Here is a 25,443-nt window from a genome sequence, read left to right as displayed (position 1 = left end):
GCAAAGAGAAGTTGTTTCTGTTTTTAGTACATGGACATATGCCTGTTCCCAAAAAGAAATGCTGGGATTTAAAGTCATACATGAAGCCACGACATTTGTGATGGCTCAGTCTGTAGCATAATTTATACGCTATAAGGATAGCTCTAGAAAAGGACTACGTATCTGCTGTACGCTTGAAGGCACCTACACTCTTAATCATAGGGGGCTCTAAGTCCTCCCAAGACAACTGAACAGTACATAGGCATTTCTCCATGCCATGGGAACCGAGCAGCCTGAAGAACTGCTTTCGGAGGACATTTTTCATTGGAATTTAGTGGCAGTGAAAAGTGACAGCTCTGCTGCGCCCCAGCAAGGTGGGGTGTACAGACCTAGGACAGGCAACTTGTGCCTTGCATTGACAGCTCCAGTCATCCAAATGTTGGAAGTAACTGCCTGGCAAATGGCTGCACGCTTCCCAGTGACCTTTCCTGGAGGGACCCATCTCTCAAGACAAAAGAATAATCCAGTTTCTCTACCATTTTTAGGGACCTTAGTCCCTTTGCCAAAAATGATATCAACATTTTTTTGTAACGTAGCTCCTACTGGAGGGTGACTTGAAACTGTATGCACACATTTTTAAGATCACCAAATGGTTTTAACATGGTAATGACTTTTACTTGCTGTAACTTTGGTTGGACCTGACCTAGCAGTTAGCAGGAAAAGGCTCTGTAGAGTATTCACAAGCCTTTTGTTCTTCTAGTCCTCCATTAAAGGATAGACCTTTGTTAGAAGTAGGCTCTGTCTGTCCAGCTCCTGCACCACAGTTAAAGACTGCTTATCCTACATATACAGTATGTGCAAGGATACTGCTCAGCAACCTCAAAAAGTCACTTTCTATATTTGTAACTGAGATATATACAGCAGTGAACTCTATGTCATTAACAATAACTTAAATACGTTATCTTTTGCTCCACAGTTTTCCATGGTTTATTAATGGTATAACACATTAATTCTTCTTACAAGAGTGACCTTTAAAGCTCCATTCATCCTCACAGCTTTTATCCAATTACATTATCACTCATTACAGGTACAGCGTTCCAAAATCTGCATTTTGTTAAAAGAAATAAATTGCAAGGGTCTCAAACCTATGAAAAATATCAGGTGTGTAGGGAAAGAAGATTGGAGACGAGAACAAGGGATGTCCTGCCACTGAGATGCAGGTCAGATGCTTAACTCCAAATCTAACATCTAAATGTGATGCTCACTATACTAGAGACAAAAAAATTAATGTACAAAAATTGTACATGGAGAGCAGTAGGGCCAAGCAAATTAAAGATGAAAGACATTATTACCTACCACAGTTAAAAGAGTGCAGGGTTAATAATAATATATAAATTAACAATTAACAAGGTGATATTTACAAAATATTGATATAATTTTAAGATCACATACCAAATAAAGTTATTTTCTTTTCTAAAAGGTATAGAAGCATATTCTCTGTCTGATATATGTAACCATCATAAACGTTAGCAATAATTACCTATGCACAGTGGGAGAGTAATAGTGGGAGCTAGTTCTGTTTTGAACTTTGGACATAACTATGGGTGTTCCTGGTGTCTGTGGAGGTAGAATATGGACTACAGAGAGCTTGGGAGAGACCCACAGAGATCCCAAAAAATTTTACTACACAGCACTGAGATATCACAGAAAGAGCTTCTGATAGGTTTGACCTATGGCTTCTTTCGTTCTTTGTGCCACCTCTGAAAGTGGCCAGCAGGAGATGTTTTAGGAGCAACAAGACACACAGTAGCAAAGATACAACAACCTACCTCACTTATTTCCTTAATCAGAGCTTGATTTACTTTCTGAAATCTTAATTCAGGTTACATTCAATCACTTCATGGACTAAAATGTTTCAGATGGAAGAATGGGGTGTGTACACATTTTAGTTATACACACAAAGAACAGCCCCTTTAACACACCAGACTTGTAAAATCACCACTTATTTAGATGGTCTTTAGGCAAAGAGGTAATTTTGACAGGAGGAAGAATTAACGCTATTTTGTGGAACAATGTTGAAAACAGCTAGTCAAGACTTTTTGCAAGATACAACATGAAATTTATTTTTTTGAATGAACCTGGTGATTGTTTTGCTTATTAGACCAAGGTAAAATAATGCTCCATGCAGCTTTCTGGTGGACTAAAGATTAAACCTATAATTTTGCAAAGATGTAATTGCATATACAGGCTTTTAACTCAAAGCGAATTTTTTTAAACTTTATCCATCGCTTTCAGATGACATAGTACTATATAGTCTTTAATGCCTGCCATTAGACAGGTCACTGTCTTTAACGTATGCCATTAAACAAACAGCATTTATTAACCTTTATTGATAAAGCAGTACCTGAAATAACACAGCTCTTTGTTTTCAGAGTCTGTAAAAGTTACGATACTCCTCCTGAAGCGGTCAGTCTGTGGGAGTTTCTTTACTGATATCAGCAAATGCAGTATTACGGTCAACCTGTGACAGCTCAGAGACCACCGTCTGGCACTGGCCGATAAATGCCCACTTTCCAGTAATATCTATTAATCTTTATATGGAGGCACAAATGAAACTAAGCTTACCTATTGTGTTAGCTCTGGCCGAAGGACTAGCTAATGTTGCTGGCACGGAGGATTTTAGTGAACTGGCCCCACTATTTATTCTCAGAGTTGGCATATGAGGAGAGGTGGGTGATGTGGGAGACTTGCCATCAGATGTCTTGGGTTTGGCTGAAAGGTTCAGAGGCTGGGCCACTTCATCCTATGATGAGCAGAAGAGAAAAGAATGTTATTTTAAAAACTGCTGTTGGCACAACACCATCCAAGCAAAGACAGTTGTTTTCAGCTCATATGAACTTCTAAACCCGAAAGGTTGTATGATATATATTAAGATCAAATATGATACCATCTTGTCATTTCTCTGTGGAACTGAGATGACTGATAAACTGGAAAATTAGCATGACACGACCAGAGAACATCCTTCTTTTGCACTTTGTATGTAAGATTTGTCTCTGAAGAAATTATTCACATCAACAAGGTATGTGCTTCTTTTTATTGTTATTTTATCTTAAACTTGATACGGATGAATTAAATAAGAACTGGAGAGCACTTTCACTTAAATTCAACCACTACTACTCAAATTGGGCAAACGTGTTTGAGTGAATGGGTTTTCACTCGGGTATTTTTGTTGGTCTTTTTTTTTTTTTTGTATTTGTGTTTTCCTCTAAACTTCCCAGGCTTAGAATTCCAAGCACAAAAATATAGGAAATAAATAATTTTCTCCCACTGCAACAAGACAGCAGGAAGAACCTGCCATTTCTTCCCACAAAATTTTAAACTATAACCTGTATAATTCTGCATAAGCCCCTAGATTTTTTCGTCTTCTGCAGAGATGGACTTTAAGATTTCAGTAATTATTATTATGCAAAAAATAGAAAAAATGGGTGACATTTTTTGAAGGGTAACTGGAATTATTCCTAAACCTGGCTTGACTACACATAGTAACAGACAGTGCTATGAAACACATTAAAATTCTAGGTCATGTATTTTTGTTCAACCAAAATAAAGTACAATAAGGGAAAAAAAACACAGGGAAGGGAGAAAAAGCTTTTCAGCAAGGCAGATATTTTAGAAGTGATTTTAACTGACTTTTAAATAACCAGAACTAATGGATATGGTATTAGATCCAACCATCACTTTATTAGCTTAGCTTTCCTCTGACACTGTGACTTAGGAAAGCCATCCTTTAGCTACAGGAAGTGTTAAATCACACAACTGGGCTTCGGCTCCAGACACTGAAGAAGCCGATTCTGATCTCCCTAAGTTGTAAGTACATTCACTGTTACAGCATTATTCCTAACTTACAGCAATGCAAAGCTGACTGGAATTAGACTCATAATGTTTGAGTGTTTTACTGTTACCACTAAGGTATCTGTAACTACTGCCATATAATACTGATTCTTCTCCACAGAGGGTGGTGTGCTGCAGTAAAGAAGGAATTTTATAGTTGCCTATTGGTTATGGAAGTATGATGTAGATGTACGTCTCCAAACGCAAGACAATTCGCTGCACTGAATGACAAGCACTGTCATACAGCTTTTCTATTACCTTAAAGAAGCAAGCTCTGAGCAAAGCACTTCTGTTATATTTGATGTTTTCTACACTTTTTTAACAGCCATGATTAAAAATAAATTAAAGCTTAGCAAACAAATCTATTAGGGACATTGTGGACAAAGCTGCTATCCTTAAAGTGGTATTTAAGCCTTTCTAGGTGCAACTTGTGCGTAAAATTAAGGGGAGGAAAATCAATGCATAAAACTGATTTAGGAGCCTATATTCTGTATTCTTAGGCACACAGGAGGCAGAGTGCTGCTGATCTTCTAGGAGACTTAAGCCTCAGTGTAAGAAACATCACCAGTTCAACCAGCATCTGACATTTTAAGAAGGTACTCATTACTTTACAGAAATACAAATTAATCTGTATTAGAATACAATAGATTAACATATTAGTCAAATGGAAGGGGACTTGCTCTGCTGTTCCACCAATTTCAATTAAAAAAAAAAATAAAATCCCACAACAGTGCAACCATAATTTTGTAAAGTCAGTATTGAGATAGTTGCATAAAAGTGTAAGTACAAACTAGCCAACGAACCAACCAAACACAGCGACTCTGTGCTGGACAAGGATCCCTGAGGAGCAAAGTCATCTATTTGGAAGACAGCATCAGAAGCAATGTAAACCTGCCCAAACACTTATTTTGGTTCAATCCAAGATGGGTTAGTTTCCTTGTATATTCAATTCTTGACCTGTGTTGTAAGTCTCAACAGAAGGGGCTGATCAGTTTCAGATATGGTAGTAAAAGCTGCATTGTGCTTTCTGGCCACTGGAAATCTGACCAAGACCATCACTTCAGTTCACACAGAGCAGCAACCAGTCCCTGATGAGAATGGCTCTCCCTCTCTGCAAGGTCAGCTTGGATTCCAACCTGCATCCTTGTGCTGGAAGGGTTTTTTTCAGACTCATACTTTTGACTTAATCCCTTGGCTATCCTGTCCCTATAAAGCTTATTTCCTTCCCGCTCTCACTCCTTCTCCCTTTCCTCAGTTCTTCCGTTCACCTTATTTAGCCTGGTGTGAAGGCAAGGTCTTGTCCAAGTCCACTATAGAACAATGGTTTTGGTCTCATTTAATGCAAGTTAGAAATGGGGGAGGTGTTTTTCTCCTTTGTAGGCATCCAGCAATGAAGCTGTCTGCGCTGTAACTATTCTTGGTAGTAAGAATGCTCTTCTTCATTCAAGTCAGCACAGCCTTCTCTGGAGCCGAGAAGTATAAGGCCTTGTGGAAATAATAGAAGTCGACAGTTCCAGAGCTGATAAATGTCATTCCAAATTGCCCCTTCATTCACTTTCATTGTGTGTTCAGGCTAATGGTAAATTAATCAGAGGTCACAGAAGCTTGGTCCTCATAAAGGGGGATAAGTAAACAATTTTAAGCTATTATATATATTTACAAAATGATATTACTTTACTGCTTGGTCTTCACAATATTTTTACTTCTGTTATTTCAAAGAGCATTCTCAAATCCTCACTGGAAGTCAAATACATTAAAAGTTCAGTCAGAGAGTTTAGAAATCCTACGTTGGATCATGAGTTGATAATAATTTAAGTCATTTCCTTTACCACAGTGGAACTACACTGATTTATTCCACAGGAGTCTAAAAAATACCTGGGAGACAGGTAATAATATACAATTGTGTTAAGTGTGAAGACAACTGTTAGGATCTTCACTCCTATACTCAGCGAGCCATTTGCTCTTTTTCCTACCTGCAGACATAAATTCTCTGCTCTTCCAGTTTAATCCAAGAACTGTACTGACTTTGTTACTGATTTGTGCCTGCATAACCAAGAGAAGAATTAGATGTTGGCCTACCTTTATTTTTAACTATAAAATCTCTCAGCTAACATTCTGCCGTATTATAGCTTAGCAGGCTTCACTCTCAGTTATATCAAGGCTGTGTATAAGTGCAGCATGACAGCTAGGGCAAATAAGAGTAATAAAAAGAAAAAAAATAGATGTAGCATGTTCACTCCAGGTAGATGGTATCTTTCAACAGCCAGGAGATTCGATATTATACAGTGTGATCACAGAATCTAGAACTACTCTTGCACTTAGTTTTTATTAGAGAAAGCTCAGTATTGATTGGTCCCTGTCTTTTGTTGACATGCAGTTATTCTAAGATGCCACTGATAAGGGTTTTTTTTTTCAAGCCAGTATTTTTTAGAGAGTTAAACAAAGTCAAACATTTATTTATATATCAGCCAAAACGATTAATGCTTAAACCAGAGGACGTTAAGACCCAAAAGGCTTGTAATAATATAAACACAGATGTGATGAAAGTAAAATACGATCTCAATTAAAGGTTATGAAATGTTTCCTTTAAAGTACTGCATTTCTCTAACAAAACAAAACACACACACAAAAAATATATGTAGAGAATAAAGCATAAGCGAAAACACATGACAGAGGGCTAATAAAATGAAGTAACCACAGCAAGAGCAAAGCATTCATAAAGAGATTCCCATCCCCTGTATCACAGCAGTGTCAGAATAGTCGCTATTTTAGGGAGAGATGGTAGTTTGCTTCCCAGGACTGGAAGACTGTCATTAACCAAAACTTTGGAGCTCAGGGAACTTTAAATTCTTGATTTGCTCTAGATGTTTTCCCAGATGATCTCTAGGCATTTGAGGGAAGAAAGAAGAATCTTTCATCTACACCAGAATTTGGGGTGTAAACAAAATATTCAAGAGCTGTATTTTGTCACTCAGCCTAGATTCATACGATTTTGAGGATTAATATTTCAGTATCAGACACTGGAAATCTCCAAATGTAAGTGCCTGACAAGCAACTTTAAACAGAAATAGTGCTAGTAAGTTGAGTGTGCATCACAATGTTTTTATAAGATATGTATGGTCCTTCGAAAAGGTATAATGCTAATAAACACATAAAGTGTTTATTAATATGGGAGGAAAAAATGAAAGAGAAAGAAAAGGAACGGATTTGTTCACGGTCATAAAGTACCATAGCTGCAGAGTTTCAGACAGACCCAGGAACTCTGACTCGCAGTCACCAATGTTGCAAATAGTTGGCTGAAATGGTGTTTTTTTCTAATCTTCCAATCGTGCTGTCTCTATTTACTTCCTCCTAAGATGAAAGGTTAATTTAGCTCTCTGGAGAATGTATATGGAAAGAGAAGGGAATAAAATCTGATTTTGAGAATCTCTCTAAACCGTTTATTAAAAATGGCACTATTTCAACACCAAGAGCTGAATAGAAGATTGATAGCCCAGGCGAATGAACCAGTCTCAGAGAAAGAAAAAAAAGGGGGGTGGTGGGGAAGAACCCAGACGATTCATTTGGATTTCATAATCTCACTTCTTTTCACAGATTTTAAAGATTGGTATAATATTAAAATACAGTTACTGAATTATTGTACTGTCATTTAAATCCAAGTGCTGTATCCCACTGTGGCATGCGCTGAAGGTCCAGGTTGCATGGTTTATTACAAAATCATGAACTACTCTGTGGATCATCTGACTGGCAATACAAATGTGCTTAAATGACCTGGCATAAGCACAGCCTAGCATGCTCTACTAAAGAGGCTTTTCATGACCTCTGGGAACACATTCGCCACATCTTGCTGCCTATTTAAATGACCTTGACAGTACAAATTACAGCCAAATGAGTTAAAAATACCAAGCTGGAAAGGGGGTTTCTAAAAGAATGCCTCTGCCTCCTCACTAGAAACAAAGCCTCATTCCCCCACCCTGGTTCTGTTTCATGGAGCTCTTCATTTCAATGGAAATGCAAAATATGGAGCACTTACTGGCATGTCTAGGGCAGAAGACAATGATGCTATTGTAGCCCACTGAACAATGCAGCCAGTCAGTGGCTTATCCATTCAGTCTCTTGCTCATCCAGAAATGTCTAACCAAAACATATCAGAAACCCAGGTGCAACAGCATCCTTTGGCATCACTGTCCCTCAAGCCTACAGCTGTCCACACACTTGCACAAAGATACTGGCAGCTTCCTTCACAACCCTCCCCTTCCTCTGAAGCCACTCATGGTGAAATTATCAATAGTGATAATAAGAAGCCGAGAGGTAAAGGCAGTTGTGAAACATGTTGTATAAATGAATCATGCTGCTGATATTATCCTCACTGATGAAATAATTGTATTAAATTAAGCAGGGATGTTCACATGACAGGATGGGTGAATTAAATAATGCTCATCTGCAGCTGTACCTCCTCCTGCCACATTCTCAAGTTTTGATTAAGAATAATGTGTCCCTTCCTGCAAAGGTGGAAATTTCTCTAACTGCGTAGAAAAAGAGATGGAGACATATAAACAGGCATCTTGGTTATGATATGATAACAAACACAACAGAATTGTTCTTCACATTCAGAGAAGTTGGTTTATCCTACTCTTGCCCACGAGTTTCAGTGCCAAAAGCAGAAGGCAGAACTAGGTTCTTGTCAGAACGGAAAAGAAAAGGCACCAAAGACAAGGCAGAGGGCAAATATTAGGAAGAACTGTCTTCTTTCCTTCTGACCCTGCAAAGTACACAGACTTTTCCTTCTATGATAGATAGCTGCAGAAACGCCTCAGCCTGGATTTCTATCTATACCCAGAGCAGATTTTTTTTAAGGTGTTGCTTTGCTGAGTGTCTTTTCCTGAATGCGTTGCTCTCAGAAGGCAGATGCTTTCTGGACTCAGTGCATGTTACCCAACCAAAGTTAGTATTTCCAGGCTTTACTGATAGTGCCCGAATACTCCTATTCATGGGACTCAAAACAAAGAGGGGAACTGAGCTGCCTCACATGTGTGACAAATACACTTTTGTTCTCTCATTTGCTTATTTTAGGGGACTACTCAAGGAATAAATTACTCCCAAATGCTGATTTATACACTGGGAGTATTCTTGAACAGTCTCCATTCCTGTTCATGGGGAAAAGTGGTACAGGAACACAGCAACTTAATTTGTTTTGTACTACCAGGGCCAGAGAGGATTTTTTCCAGTCCTTTTTTACAACGCTAGGGGCTCTCGGTAAAGATATTCTCTGGGGACTTTGTCCTCTCAGAAAAGATCCCTAATATCTTCCCTTTTCATTTTTCTTTACAGGAAGCCTAGCTGCCAGGAAAGAAGTCTGCAGTTACAAAGACTAATTTGCTGCCCTGGAAACCCAAAGCTTTGATTTTTGTCTAGTCCACATGTTGTCACAGTAAAATAACAGAGCTGCTGGGTAGTTTTACCTTTGTATTTAGCACTGTTGTTTCCCAAAGTTGTACGCAGAATGCACAAACAGATATAGGAAGAACAAAAGAGGAGCATGCAAAATGACCTGTCTATATACATGGAAGGCCCTAGGAGCTGGATGCCTTCCCCTCCTCCCTTCAACCTTTTTATCCGATGCACAGCATTTACTCTGTAGTATCGCTCTATTCTACAAGCCACAGAATACAGATACTGAAATAACAGAGGACCAAATACTGAACAAGTCTAGGACCATTTTAGTTGTCCACCTAGCTCCAGACATGGAAGAGTGTGGGCTGTTTCAGCTGCAGGGCAATCTAAAAGTGGTGCCTGTGGAGAGAGCTACGTAGCTCCTCTTCAAAGTCTACATCCAACGATGACCTGGGGCAAAGGTGTTAATTTTGTCTAGCAGCTGGTCAGAACTCTGCACACAGAACCCTAAAAGCAACTCTTTAAAACTCTTCAGGAAAGACAAGTGCTGCACTGGGACCAAGCCCTCTGGGGTCTCGTGGAGCTCAAGGCAGGCTGTTTGGCCAACATAATATACCAGGGCATGCAGCTTAGCAGAATGAGCAGACTGATACGTGTTTACCCCAAATTCATTCATCTAGTTTCTCAAATCCTCAGAGAAGCATCCTCCAAACCACACTTCCAGCTTCTGGCTGGCTTTGGACTGCCGAACCACCCACCATCCTTGTGAAGTATCCTGGTAATCTCCACAGACAAACAGCACAATGTGTTTGTGAAAGTGGCTGCTATGAGATTTCTAGGCTATTTTCGCTTGATCATGAGTTTTAAGTCACACCAACCTCTAGGGAAACCTGACGACATGGATGCTTATCCTAACTCAGATCCAAACTTCAAACATTCATCTTCATCCACACAAAAGTAACTGACTTATTTCTACTGCTGTTATTCTGTTTGGGCATTTGCTCTTCTGTTAGACTGAAACAAGCAGAAGTGAGAGTTGCTCACCACGCTGCTTAGGACCCAGTATGTGGAATTTCAGTACAGCATGAAACAAAATTGCAGGAACAAAGATCTTTTAGCATTTGCTTGCACCTCATGATGAAAAAGCTCCTTCTCACTCTGCATCTCTGAGTGAGTGAAAATTTAACTCCGTAGCCTCACTTACAAAAAAGCCTTCAGCGAAGCTTGTTCTGAGCAAATCCTGCCAGGTTTGGCCTGAAATGAGAAGGGTCCGTGCTGAGTAAGGATACAACATGAGGCAGTAAAGGGAGACTGGCGACTTGGGATTCTACTAAGTCCATACTTTGTGCCAAACTTGGGTCCTGTTGTTAGCTTTTTGCTTCTAATAATTATTGTTCAGCTGTATTTCCCACATCACTGCTGTACCTATTTATTTGGTATAGAGCTATTAATGAAACACTTCTCTAAGGCGGCTCAAGTCAGCTGCTAAGCAGGAAGAGTGACTTAGGCACAGGTCGAGAACGGATTGACGCAGATACTGCAAATCTTCAGGGGAACACAACAACTGATTTTTCATGCTTTTACCCATGCAAATCACTTCACAAGGGCTAAAAATCATTAGAGAGGATCGCAAAATTCTGGGGGACAGGAGGAGAAAGGATTCTTCCTAGAAAGAATGCTTCTTCCAAACTGCCCCTCTAAAATACATAGCATGTAGTAAAGTGCAAGAGGGGAAAAAAACCCAAACTTCTCCAGGGTACCACAGGAACGTTAATTAATTAAAGCTCATAATTACTCTGTCAGCTTTTGCCTTATTTTACAAACAGGAAGAATAAGGCACAAAGTGGCTAAATGATTTGCCTACTCTCACACAGTGAGTAAACAGCTGAGTCATAAGGAAGAGCAGAGCAACCGCCGCTCATATTCAGACCAACGTTTTGGGGGTCTTTGACACTGTAGTGAACCTCCCAAAATGTCCATCTGCTTCAAAAGAAGGTGCAAGAAAAGGCAGGTAGCTGTCAGTTTGATCTCTGGCATGTATTCCTGAACTAGCACTGGGTAGAAACTGGAGTGGCCTGTGCCCTGAAGCACGATGCCACGTAGCTTGGGTCTTGGTTAGATTCTTTTTTTTTTACATTCTTGCTACATAACTCTGTCCCAATAAAACTCAGAATTTTAAACGTGTGGTGTCATGTCCTTAATAACGCACTCTCCCATCCATAACAAGGCTGTTTAAAAAGTGGAAATAGGCATTAGACTGGATTTCGATTGCTGCCTAAATTGAACTTGGAGTCACCACCTTCCAATGAATAATCCCCAGTAAATGTTAAGCAGAATGAACAGCAATGAAAACAACAAAACCTGAAAGGATGGGGAAGGACTTGGAAGGAAATAAAACAAGGACCTGCAAAGCCAAACAGCATTACAAACTGGTACATTTTAAATGAACAACAAGAAAACAGAAGCCACACTGATCAAAGCCTCCCACCTCCTCTCTGTGGTGGATGACACCTTCGCTGGGAGCACACCACCACCTCTAACCCCACACCTGCAAAAGGAATTAATTTCAAAAAGAATACAGACCAAAGAGTACCGTATCAAAACAAATTAGCAACAGACCCCTCCTCCTGCTGCGGTCAGGCAGGAGAAGCAAAGATGCTTCGTGGATGCTAAGACTTGGGGAGGGGGGGAAAAACCCCCAAATCAAATCAAATCAAACCAAACCAAACCAAACCAAACAAAAAAAAACAGCTGTTGAAAACTTTAGAAGAAACAAGTCAAAAGAGCTTGAAAGAAAAGAGATTTCAAACAGCTTGGACAACTGTCAGTGGGCTAAGAAATTCCTTTTCAAAAATCACCTGTGCTTTCTCTAACTCTGGATATCTCTATGTAGTCTAGGTAGATTTTTTTCACAAAGAGAGGCAGCAATGTACGCAGCACTACAAGTAAGTACTGCAAAGATAACATGCACTGGTTTTATTTATAGATACATACAACTGTAAGAAAGATGTCAAGATATGTTCTGCAACCGTAGGTATGACCTGTTTGACAATTTGTTTTTCCAACTACTAGCTCTTCAAACGGAAACTATCAACACAAAACTCATCTGTCTTTAATGCTTGTGTGCTATTAACAACACCCCAGATCACTAAAATCAAAATGATTTTACAACTCTGTCTTGCTGGTTATTTTTTTCATTTTACCTCCTTTTAGCAGTAAGATGAAATCTAATCAGCAGTTCCAGAAACTGGAGGGAGTTTAACATACTGTAGGAAATGTTCAAAGCAAACACATGCACCGTCAACGAGTACTGAACACGTAAAAAAGAATTTGTTTAATATTTATACCCCACTCATAATTACATACGTGGAGTTAACTACTTGAGAGTACACCTGTTGGGAAGGGTGGTTCCTTTTCCCATGCCACGGTCATGCCTTTATTTATTGCTGATTCCTTGGGTCATGCCAAAGAGACTCAGGTTCAGTTCCTGACTTTCCAACAAACTTCCTCTGTGAACTTGAATGAGTCACTCATTACCTAATCTTCTTCTGCACAGGTCACTGACATCTCTGTGAAGTTATGATAAAATATTACCAAATATAAATTTTAGTGTTTTGCACAAGTGCAAATGGCTACAGAAAGTAAAGGACCACCTCTTTTGTCTCAATTCTCTACTTATAAAATTGGAGAAAATACTTACTGTAATCTATGAAAAGGGTTTCTTCTATGCAAAGTAGGCATACATCATATATATGTTTGTCTAACTGCATGTGGACACCATCATTTACAGCCCTTTAAGTTTAATAAGTACTACTGATATTATATAATTATCCTACTGAACGTATTAATCAACCTTAATAATCATAATTGAAATCAAAATATATTGTAGTTCCTTGCTTTTATTTGCTCCTGTCAGTACTGAATGCAGATTACAAGCAGAATAGTCTTGAAGAAGTATTCAGCCCCCCTTGGTGAATAGACTTCAGATCCTATTCCTGATTCACACCAGCAAAAATGAAATCACCATCAGGACCGGTATTGGGGCCAAATTGCTGGCAGGCACAATGAACCACTAATTGCTGGATTCATTAGTAAGACTCATAGTTTGTCCCCATGAGACGCTGAACACTTTCAGCTCCTTTTAAAACCTAGCATCTTAGAAATTAAAATTAACAACTGCAAACTAGTATTTCTGTTACACTGTAGAGACTCAGCATGAATTTGAAGTCAGATCACAAGAATGCCAAAAATCTATTACGTAAAATTAGGCAGATTTTTATCTACCATTTTCCTGTTAATTCTGGAGAACATGCATGCATCCATACACAATAGACACTCCATGCTGTTCATCAAGCCTAAACAATCCGTTAAAATAGTTTTTGTAAAGCTGAAAGAAGACAACTGCCTTAAAAAATACCTTTCAAATAGCCCCAGCATCACACTGTTAAGATTGGCCTATTCTTTTCAGACATAAAACAAATGTCTATTTAAGAACACATCCAAATGCATTTCCATCACTCAGCCAGAACACATTCACCTCCCAGAAGCTAACGCTGTGAGAGATGGAAAGACAGAGGGAGAGAGAGAAGAGACCTTTAGTCCACCTACTGGCTTTACTAAAGGCAATGAATCCAGCCCTAGCTCATTTCAAGTAGGTTCAGTTGTGTCAAAGGTTACCCACAAGCTATTTCTTGATGATTTATAGCTGATGTCTACAGATCTCCTTTTATTTTAATGATGACTTCAATACAGATGTTAAGACATTCTTTGTCTTCACAGAAGTATACGAGAGGGAAGTTGACATCTTAAAAAAAATTCCAAGAGGCTGATTCACTATTTCTGAACAAGGCCAGCTCTGGGCAGTTTTTATATCTTATCCAGAAGAAAAAAAGGGGGGGGGAAAAAAAGCCCCCTTCATCCTTTTCTCCTGTACTAAAGCTGCTATGGTTTTGTGACTTATTCTGGGCACAAATCCTAGAGCACTGACTCAATGTGTATGTCACCAGTTAATTACGATCAAGACAAGACACTAGGATACTTGGTAAGCATAAGATAATTTTATCGCTTCACCAGCAATAACATGTATTTATATAGCATTATTTTCCTGTTTGAGCCCAGAGCAATTTACAAAGTGAGTCCCAAATGACACCATCATGGGAATCCTTCCACCCAGCACTGAACTGTAATCATTTGGGGGTGAAGAACAGTGCAAGAAAAGCAGCAGCAAGACATACTGCATGCACCTGAAATTTAAGATGTCGCACCAGTAAAACCCCTGAGAGTTGTCCAAATGTGAGATTATTTTTAGCCTCAAAATTAGTCTGTGTGTGTTGGGCACGTGAGGTTTGTGCGCATGTATGCCTGTTTGGCAATGTTCATCTGTATAGTTGTTTTGAGCACGCCAGCCTATCTTCATCAGGTTTGATGAAGTCCTCAGAGGTCCCACATCATTTGTGTAGAGGGACAGCGGGGTAGGGTAGGGGGATGCTCTGAGCCTCTCCCCTCAGCAGAAGACTCCAATGCTTATCCAAACTTTAACGGGCACCAGGGGATCCCCTGGAGACAGGTATTCTGCATCTCCAGCCAGAGTCCAAATATTGTGAGACTTCACAAATGAAACTAGGCATCACCACTCCTGACACTCTGGGAGCATCCTGCTCATTTTAAAATGAAGGCAGAAGAGAAAGTGTCTATAGAGTTTGTTCTGCTCTGCAGACCTCTGAATATCTGTGCTATTTCCTTGCTTAGGCTAGGCAAAATTATGTGGCTGCTGTCTTCCTCACCCATTAGCCCCAATGAACTTTATGTGTTTGGTAAAATAGTGAATCTCCCAGGTATTACACCACCACGTCATTCTGCCTATTAGCTGCAGTTCACTAGGAAGACTCATTTTGTGTAGAGAAATAGATATTTCTAAGGCTGTGAAATTAAGAACTCTAAATCCAGACATGAAATGTAGTGGGCAAACAGATGTGTGACACCATTTTAACTTCTCGTGTCATGAACGAATTGCTACTTGACATGCATTTTCTAGCCAAATGTGTGTGTTGAATTTCCCTGACCCCAAATTAGGTCTGTGCCTTTTATACAGAAAGTTGAAAGAAAAGGCTATCTGCACATTTATGATGAATAATAAGCAGTCATTAATTAAGTCATCCCAGAGTTTTAACTGTAGACTCTATTTTCAGTGGACACCAGAAACTAGGAAAGGAGTACCCAGAAAGGGAAAGAACATAATTTCAGAGAAGACTAAGAATATTCGAAACAGGTGCAAAAGGGGGCCATTCTGATCCACAAACAAAGCAGAAAAAAACAACAGAGTTTATACGAGAAGGACTCAAGGTTTACTGAGGCAACCAACAGCTAAATTCAAGGCACATTAACTTATCACTGTAACCTGAAGTCTATACAGCTCTTAGCATGGCTAAAGATAAAAACTAATCACTGACCTGGAATGACTGCAGCCCTGAGAGCGCTACCTTTGGAAAGAAAGAAATTCACAGGAACCCAACACAACAAATTTACTCTCCAGATCTGTTATACACATATGTTTTCTTCCAAATTGTACACTGAATTAAAGCTGCTTTAGTAATTCTGTCACTGCATTACTCCCTTTTCCGGTACACTGCTTCATAGTTTTCTCTGGAGCATTTTGGAGACGAATAAATGTACCCCTGAAACTCAACTTTAGGAAGCTTTTTGTGCCAATTTCCCATGGATATGTCATGTTGGGTTGTGTTTGTCACTATGTAACTCCTGTTGTGTTCTGTTAGCTTGAAATCACGTAACACGATGTGGCTGACTCATGACGTGACATGTCACTGCCTGGCATGTCAGCTGAAAGCCTGTACGAACCCACGTGCTACATCTCTATACAGCCATAGCTCCTAGAAATGGCCTCTTATTTTAAACCTACTAGCGGGTGCTGGCACATCCACTCAAAAAACTTTAAGGAACACTAATAACTTATGAAATACTCAAAAGTTATACTCTTTCTGTAACATCATGATTGGAAATTGAAAAGCCTATTCTCTGGTGTTTCCATAAGAGACAAGGTCTTCCCCTCCGTGCACTCTGCGTGTCAAGTTACTGAGCGATCTTTTAGACGTTTTCCTCAGAGATACCAGTCATGGCATTATCTTATCTTTCCTTTAAAAGGAGCAGGCAAAAATGTAGCAACTGTAATGAAACAAACAGAAACTAAACTCATTCATTAGTACTAAAAGTACACATTTGAATTTCTAGTCTGGCAGCATTAGTGATAAAGGCACATGATCAAGACCAAAATTTTAAACTGGTTTCATATATTAAATCCTATCAAATTACATCAAAACCCAGAATGGTTTGTTGTATCAGTTTGTCTGCCTCTAATGTTCTTTGGATGCTCTCAAATGTTCTTTCTGGATACTACTGAAGTACTTTTACTGGGAGATAAAATTGTAGAAAGTCTAATGCTGCTGAGAAATATTTATGCCTTAGCAGAATCACCAACATGAAGTCTTCTATGGTTTGAGGCTGAAAATTAATCCTTCCTGACTAAAAGAGTAACTCACAGATTCATTTTGCTCACTGCTTTCTAAGCCTTTGAGATACATTTATACCAATCTATAAGTTTCAGCCATGAGAGCCTGGAGCTCTTTGTTTAAATGAGATCCTCACATATTCACATGACTCCAGGAGCTGGGACTTTAAGGAAGCTATCCATTATAAAATCACAAGATGTAGCCACACTGTTTTGAAAAATGTGATGATTTCCATATAACTACTCTGAAACCCTCTTTTGCACCAGCTCACTTTACACTAAACAATTCAAACTGCATTCTCTACAACAAACATCTAGTTCTGAGAAACTTCAGTGAAATATTTGCCAAGTATTTCATATAACTCTAGAGTTAATATTAACCTATTTGAAAATAAAACAGATTTCTCCTCCATTCTGCTGCTAAATGTTGCCTCTCTTCCGCTATCCACAGCTACCAGGGATTACAGATTAAAATGTTTCAGATTGAAAAATTTTTAGAGCTCCCTTGTTAAATGATGATCACTCAGCTGTGGGTACAGGAATACTTACTGCAAAATATATTTCTTTGATGCTTAGTTTGAATTGCATTCTGCCTGAATGTGTCCAGAGGAGCCAATTTCAAATCTAGCATGCAATGTGGAAGCAAACCACCCTTCTGCAGACAAAGCAAGCAGTTTCTGGAAGCTGCTAGACTGATCACATTAGAATTTGATTCAATCACCTCAGATATTCTGTGCTGAGAAGAAGTTCTACATTTGGTAAAAGATGACTATATTGCTGTCCAGTAGACAGCTTACCCATGCAGCCTATGCACTTTACCTTTGATTACTAATACGTGCCACAAAATATCCAAACGCATAAGCTGAAGCTGCAAAAGGGAAGACTTAATTCCTGAAGTGCAGTACCTGGTTCCCTTCTAGAAGGATCTGGTAGAACGAGAGTCCTCTGCTCCATTCCAGGCTGTCTCCTAGTCCATGAAATAGATACATTGCTACAGTACAATCATTTTGCACAAGCCTGTGCTCCTGGAATAAACACATTCCTTGATTTGGAGAGTCTAACAGCTCAGAGTCTAAAAAATAAATCTCTGGAATAAAGGATGACCTTTACTTAATAGGAAATTCTTATAATGAAGGAAACTACAAATTAATCTGATATTGGCATTGGCTGGTTTGTTATCTATATTCAACTTAGAGCTAATATTGGTCCTTCATCTTTGCAGTGTTGTGATACTCAGCAGCCCCCAGTGTAGAATGCTATCTCCCAATCTGAGCTTCACATATTTCTCCCTTTCCTCAGCAGAAAGACCTTCTCCTAAATATTTATCAATTCTCCTCATAGAACAAGCCTACCCAAATGTGAAGATGATCAACAAAAAACACTGCAACCAGAAAAATCTAATTTTTCCCTGTCTCATTAAGCAGCTCCAGACTCCATGCTCTCCTAAAGCCCCTTTACTGCTACTCTTAGGACTCCGTGGCCAACTGGCAACATCAGCCTAGCAGCTACCTTAGTGGCATTAAAAAACCTTGACTTTTTGATAACTGATTTCTTGTTTTAGACTTCTCCAGTCTCTTCTTGCAAAATGCTGCTCTTTCTCATTCAAATTCTTTGTTACAAGTGACACTAGATGGGCAGTTCTGTCAGAAAGCTTCTGAAGAAGTCAATGCTTAGGTGTTTCTCAGTAACAGAGCAAGATGCAGAACAGAAACAAAATGTCAGGTCCCAGCACTCCTGAACACTGGGGGATTCTGTAACTCAACCTGGCTTTAGTAGCTGCCTCCTGAAAGTAATAGTGCCTGGTGTAATATCCTGGTCTTCAGTATGAAGCCAACACTGTGGATCATTTAATCAGAAAGAATGAAAACTACTGCCTGCTGCCCACCCCACCAACTTTGCCACAAGGGAAAAAGTGGGTGTTTTATTTATTCATACCAGGTAAGGAAGGCACTAGCATCAAGGAACAACAGTGAACTAGTAAGAAGCACGGCATGTTTGTCATTATCACTTTGCTTTACATCTCTTGTTTCGCTGTCTGATTTCTGAAGACCTCTCTTTCAGGGATACAGCAGTCTTGCTTAATTCCTGTATCTCACTTTTGCTTTGTGATCACATATTTCAGAGGGTTTTTTCCCCCCTCTTTTCCTTTTTTTTTGGTTACGTGTTCTGAGTTGTCCTTATAAGAAGTGCCGACCGAGCCTGACAAGGGCTGACTGGCTGGCAACTCCACTTGAGAGGCAGGGTCCTGCCAGAGAGACATGATATCAGGAAACAGAGCTGTGGAGAGTTATCTGAAAAAGCATCCTAGGAGCCCCTCCATGTATCTCATTTATTTTTAGGAAAGTAGGGAGGGGTGGGAGGCAGACAGAATGCTGTGCAAGTCCCTACTGCTGCTGCTTTTTAGGTACTGCTATTAACATTGGTTTTATTGTTCAGAACACATTCTTTATTTGAGAAAAGCACCTTAAGAAGTTCCATTAATACACATCACTTCATTGTGTTCCAGCAAATGGTTTAAAAAGTCATTGTTTATATTCCTGGATGTCATGTATAGGAAGAGCAGCAAGGAAGAGCGAAGTAGTTTCAAAGATTCTGTCATCGACTCCATATTTTGCTGTGTGGGATTAAAAGCATGGGCAGCAAAGGAAAAAAGCTTCTAGGTAAAGAGATAATTAGCTACAAGGTCTCCATTAAGAATGGACGGGGATACTAAAGAAGTAGCATAGCACAGATAAGTTAGATGAAATCGCAGTTTATGGCTCCCTATACATCACTGCATCCATACTATAAACTTTTTCTTAATTATCTTACAGCTATTTCTAACCTGTTTGATGCGCTGACAAGGGGATTGGGAAATGCAAGCACTGAAAAATGTTTTGAATTTACTGATTTGTAATATTCTAGTGCTAACTGTTATTCTGGTGCTGAAAAGCTTAATAGATTAATTCACAGGAATTTTTTAATCAGCGGCATATAAAGAATTACGTCCAGCCCGGAAATCCTCAAAAATAAAAGAGCCTTGCAAATCTTGGAGATAAACCTTCTGTAAACATAGCCTTGACGTTCTAGCAGGAATGCTGTGTCTTACATCACTTTAATGAGAGCTCTTGTTCTTCACTCTAAAATACCTCAGTACTCTCTTTAATGAAAATAAGGATGCCTTAATTTCCTGCTGCTTGGATATGCATTCGGCAGCTGCTGAGCTCTTCAACCAATAAAGAGGACAGTAATTGCCATTAGTATATGAGGCCTAACATGTGCAATGGGTTAGTTTCAGACAGGTTCCCCTTCTCTTCAGGGAAAAGAATTTGGCCCCATCTAATACAAGCAGTCACGCCCTTTGATCACCTGTACACAGCTGTGATCAGTGTTCTTTATCACGCAGCTGTCCTCTTTATAGCTGAAGTACTTCACAGTGCTGTGCAGAACAATTAGCTCGTGTTTCCAAAACTATTTGACATCACTAAATAAAAAGAAGTGTTATGAAGAGGAAACACCAATATCTTTCTGCATTTCAACAGTAATGCATCTATCATCTGTAGAGCTGAAACTAAATCCTTTCCGTTAACGTGTTCAAAAATGGCAGCTCTGAGGGTACAAGGAATCTGCATGTCTAATCAGCTAGGCTTCTGCAATAGTCATAGCTTGATGTGGCAAGCAAGCTGATGCAGCTATCTACATAATGGAGCTTAATGTTTTCCCCAAGATCTCCCCAGCATAAGGTTTCACATTCTGCGCTATCATACAACAGAAGGAAATGAAGGAAAGGGAGACAAGTATACCCAAGTTACCAGAGCTGTTTAGGGTCATCACCTAAAATGAAGTTCAAATCAATAACCTGCCCGAAGTAAAATCAGAAATGTCATCTAGATGAGTGTTCTTATTACCAGGACATTTCAGGGACTGTTTCTTTCTCTTCCCTTCAGATTTTTTTTTTAATATCATATTTTTATCCTGAGTCAAAAAAGCTTTCTTACTGAAACAGGAAAGTATAGTCCCATCCACAGTTTTGACTGGGACAGGAAAATCCCCAACCAGCTCCCCATAGTAAATAGTTTACTTATTTTTCCTAAATTACATAGCCTGTGGCGTGTCTGAATTAAAACGCCCATTTCCAAGTACCCTTATTCTTTCTTTTGTCCCTGGTATCAGATGTATTTGGTAAGAAAGTCAACAGTGACTCATTTGTAGTTTTGTATCCAGGCTGACCTTGCCTGTGTAAGAATGGGGCAAGCACACTGTTGGTCCCTTTCTATCCTTCATATACTACAAACAGGATGGAAGACACAGCCGGTGCATGGGACAGCAACTGTAGCATCATCATCAGATATTCCTCAAAAATGGAAGAAGTTCCCCTGAAGAGTCTCTCACCATTTTAAGGTCAATTTGTGCTTTGGTAGAGAGGCAAGCTCTCAGTCTTTCAAAGGCAATTCTATTGCTGACTATAGGAGACGTGAAAAATTTTCAATCCAATGTTTACTTTGGTGACCAGAGGATCAGATAATGTAAAAATAAAGTACCATCTTCGGTTAAGGATTCACACTGGTATTTGTCTGGATATTGCAGCTGAGGAGAATCTCATTGTGTATATCCAACTGCTTAGTGCTGCTTCTGGCTTGTCTGAAACACATTTCCTTTCCTTGTCACAACTCCCAGGTGCTACTGCTGAGCAAATAGTAACATCACTGCCAGAAGTATTTGAAAAGAACAAAAAAATTGATTTGGACAATCCGTGTGCTGTTGCCATTGATGGAGACACAACTGTGAGTAGGGTTAGGGCTGAGGTTATAACAAGGTTAAAAGAAAAGTGCCCAGGAATTCTCTGCTGTCACATTTCACACTGAATTGCTCCTGTTTTTCAGCAGATGCTACAGACAATGCACTGTGCTCCATTAAATACAGAGAACCATTTAGCTACATTTACAAGCTACATTGAAAATTCACTCCAGAATTACTGTACTTGAAAGGTTACATGGGAAGGGCTAGGATATTGCATCAAACAGGCACTAGATGCTATATTTATATGTGCAACATTAAAAGCAAGGAACAAAGGCAGGAATGAACAGGGCCCTGGCTGTTTACAAGTGAGGGTGATGCTGCTGTCATTATTCAAGAGTATAATGCACCTCATCTGAAGTCAGTGAAGACTGCAGCTATCAGGTGGAAATCCTGGTAGCATGGTAAAGGTCACTGTTCAGATAAACATATTCTCTATAACATTGCTTTTTTTTATCTCCAGCATGGCCCTGTACAAGCGAGAGGCTCAGACTTAATCACAAGATGGACTGGTAGGTTATTCTGCCTAGTCCTTATCTGCACCTGTGCCTCTTCTCCCCTACTTACTTGGGAGCACGTAACCACCTTGAACACCCAACAGAGCAGCAAGCAAGCATTTACATGATCAAAGGCAAAATGTGCTTAAGACAGACTTTGGAAATCCAGCACAATTTGGCAAACTTCAAAGATAGTTGCCTTTCAAATGGGCTGTGGAGGAGGCCTTGGTAAATTTGAATGGTATGATTAGCATACCGGCTGTTTTTAAAACTGCTCAAGAAGAAGCTGTGTTAAAATCCATTTCCGCAAGACACACGCATTTTCTTTTGGACAGGCTCCACTAGCTCTGTTTCTTAAATCAATTTTTCTGGCACAGACTTCTTCTTGGAAGAATGTACGACACCAGCTCAGATTCCTAACCAAAACTTGACAGAATGTGTACAGCACAGCATAATGGCATCTCTACTTCATGGCTTCCTAAAAGTTACAGTACAGGAACCTAGGAAGTGAATTTGACTATTCCAGGTCACATCTGCTGAAAGGCAAGCGAGACAACAGAAGATGCCTGGGTAGTCTGCACAATGTTCAAACACTGGTGAGGGCCACTGATAAAAGGTTTGCCAAAACAGGAGTTGCCAAGGTCTTAGAGGAGTTTCAGGGATGTGTTCAAGCCTTACTAGATTTAAAGGATGATCCTTGGCAAACTCCCCCTGATGCTTCTCAGCATTTCTAGAGCCAACAGTTGTTCCATCTGCTGCTGAGGCCGACTTTGAAGAATCCTTGCAAAGAGCAGCAAACTAACTTTAACACTATACAAGAGGGAAAAAACCACAGCTTTTCAGAAGTGACCTAGATGTTTGCCAGTAGCTTGACACACTCTCAGGTGAGGCTGTCTCCTTGTCTCCAAACACTTGAGCGTATTACCAAAGACGCGCCACTGTAAACTGTGGGCTGAAAATAGAGATTCAGCAAACAGCATCTATTGAAAGCTTGTCTAAGGCATTAACTGTTCATCTGTGGAGGTCTGACATACAGTAACAGTGAGAAAGACCACCATGAATTAACTTCATGAACCAAGTTGCTGCTGGGAAATTAAAAAAAAAAAAACAACTAAAAAATGGCTGTGAAACCCAGACAGATACTCCCTGACAGCAGCTAAAAAAATTAAACTAAAAATCAGCAAACACCATAAACTTTTGGAACTGTTGAACACAAACAAGCTTTGGAAAAGCAAAGGAAGGTTCACACAGACACAAACGAAGGTGTTTAGTTTCAACACATAAGCTTCAGTTTCTGCCACTGTGACGGATTTGCCAGCGTGTTTTCTGAGCGAGGCCACTGCACTATTGTATAAGCTTTATTCTAATTACTGTAGGCTCTATAAAGGTTTCTTTATCATTTAGCATTATAAATAATTGTGCTTCCAGGCTGGAGTTCAAAGCTCAGTATAGCATTCGCACAACAGCACAGGCAGGTCAGGTGACCTTTCTCCAATTCTCCTCTCTCTGGTGCTGAGGACAGACAAAGTGATATGTCTGTCATACGCCATTACCATTAGAACAGAACCTTGTTCTTTTATTACAACTGAACTCCGCCGGATTTCTCAGCAGGAATGCTAAGTGAAATCAATGTCTTGGATTTCCAGGCTGAGCTTGGAGGTCACAGCCACTCTATCATTTCTCAGCAATATCCCTTCTCTTTCTCTTGCTCTCTCTCTGAGCCTCCAACTGGCACACAGCAGATTGAAAACAGCATGCATCACAGGGCTCATGCTGCACAATTTTACAGCCTTTTGGAGCCCCCTTCCTTTCCTTTTGGCCCACACTTTTTTTTTTCCCAATTTGCAAATAGATTTTGTTTTTGTCCTACAGAACTGCAAGCCAAAGGCAGTGGAACACCTACAAATATGAAAAAGCAATAAAACACAAGGGAACACAGAGCCAATCTTGACAGCTGCCAGTAAGACGGTTATGCTTGATGTTACCAGTAGATATGGCAGTCCTTCTAATTCCACAATTGCCACAAAATACTGTGTCCCCTTAGATCTCATCAGACTTTCTGCTTCTGCACAAGAGATCCAAAAATAACACTGGGATTTTAAGTGTAGTGGACCTTGCAAGCCACTAGCCACACACAAAAAATCCCTTGTAAAATGCACAAAAATATCTTGTTAACCAGAGACACAACGTTTTGGAATAAAAACCCAAAATATCATTGAGCACTGTGTGGCTTTGTGATTCCTTGCTCTACAGTATACAAAAGAAGAGACCAAGCCAAGGATAAACTTTGGGAAGTCAGAAAGTCTATGCTGAGGACAGATGAAAGAAAACGTAGACCCACAGCTTGATTCATTAACACGACAGCTACTGGTTCCACGCCATCTATTTTATTCTTTGAACATGTATCTCACTGAGCTGACAATGGTATTATTTATTTGTCTGGTTATTTTGAATCTGTGCTGGTTTACTGTTAGGGTAAAAACAAGACACTACTGTCAATTCAAGGAATCTTTTCTAACATGATAAAGGACATGGACAGCATGCTAGAGGACACTAACATAAAGAAAGGACACAGTTTTATCAAGCTCTTGCTGTCACCTAAATAGGACTGCTTTTTCCCTTAATTCCTTAGCGAAATTCTTCCTAGTTGTTTTGCAACAACTAAGATGTGCAATTTTGACCCATTACTTTTGCGCAGCTGTGGCATACGCCTAGCTCATCTTCTTCCACTGGACATATTCTGTCTTTTTTCTAGGTATAACTAGTCACACACTGGCAGCGTTATACAGATGTGACTACAAGCTGCTAGCTTGACCTCTTAAATGAGTACGGACCTAATTGCCCAGCTATGACTAAGATTACTCATCAGAGCCCATCGCTTGATGGACAGATTCCAGCCCTGTTCTATGATGCAACAGACACTGCTTTGGAGACTTGTTCCTCCACAAACTCCCACTGAACCCTAGGACAGGATCTGGCCACAGGTGAGGTGCTCCATCACTTTCCATCTCTCGCTGACACACTGCTAACCTGACTCCAGTTTAGCTTTCTGAAAGGAAACAACAGTTGTGTGCTGGAACAGGAGCTGGTCACCTCAGCCTGCTAGTGTTACTGACGATGGAAGAACCAGCAGTGTGATAGCTAGGACACTGCAAGGGAAACCACGGGATCTCAGCCGAGGTAGTGTCTGTTACTGACACTGTGCATGAATGGTTGTTTGGTATTACTGTGCTGGGGTCCTCCCACTGGAAAAATAGCACTATGAACATCCTCCTATTTCAGGAAGCCACCTGAGAACAAAGCTGCCTGCAACTGAGGGGCACACAGTTCAGAAAAAAAAACCATGAAGGTACCTACACTGTCAGAAATACAATGCTGCAGGGC

At 39.9% G+C, this 25,443-nt stretch overlaps 1 protein-coding gene across 16 annotated transcripts in view; it reads right to left on the bottom strand.

Moving 5' to 3' along the window:
- Window positions 1-25,443, bottom strand: part of SOX5 (SRY-box transcription factor 5) — a 722,172-nt gene that overhangs the window by 35,017 nt on the left and 661,712 nt on the right. For all 16 annotated transcript variants that reach the window (XM_064459677.1, XM_064459668.1, XM_064459692.1 and 13 more), the window contains one exon: window positions 2,605-2,782. In XM_064459677.1, the coding sequence (XP_064315747.1) occupies window positions 2,605-2,782 (178 nt within the window). The remainder of the gene's footprint in view (window positions 1-2,604; window positions 2,783-25,443) is intronic.

This window comes from Phalacrocorax carbo, chromosome 1, assembly GCF_963921805.1.
Source record: "Phalacrocorax carbo chromosome 1, bPhaCar2.1, whole genome shotgun sequence".
Classification (NCBI taxonomy): Eukaryota; Metazoa; Chordata; class Aves; order Suliformes; family Phalacrocoracidae; genus Phalacrocorax; species Phalacrocorax carbo.
The sequence above is the reverse complement of the archived record's forward strand: the minus strand, read 5'-3'. Positions and strand labels throughout refer to the sequence as shown.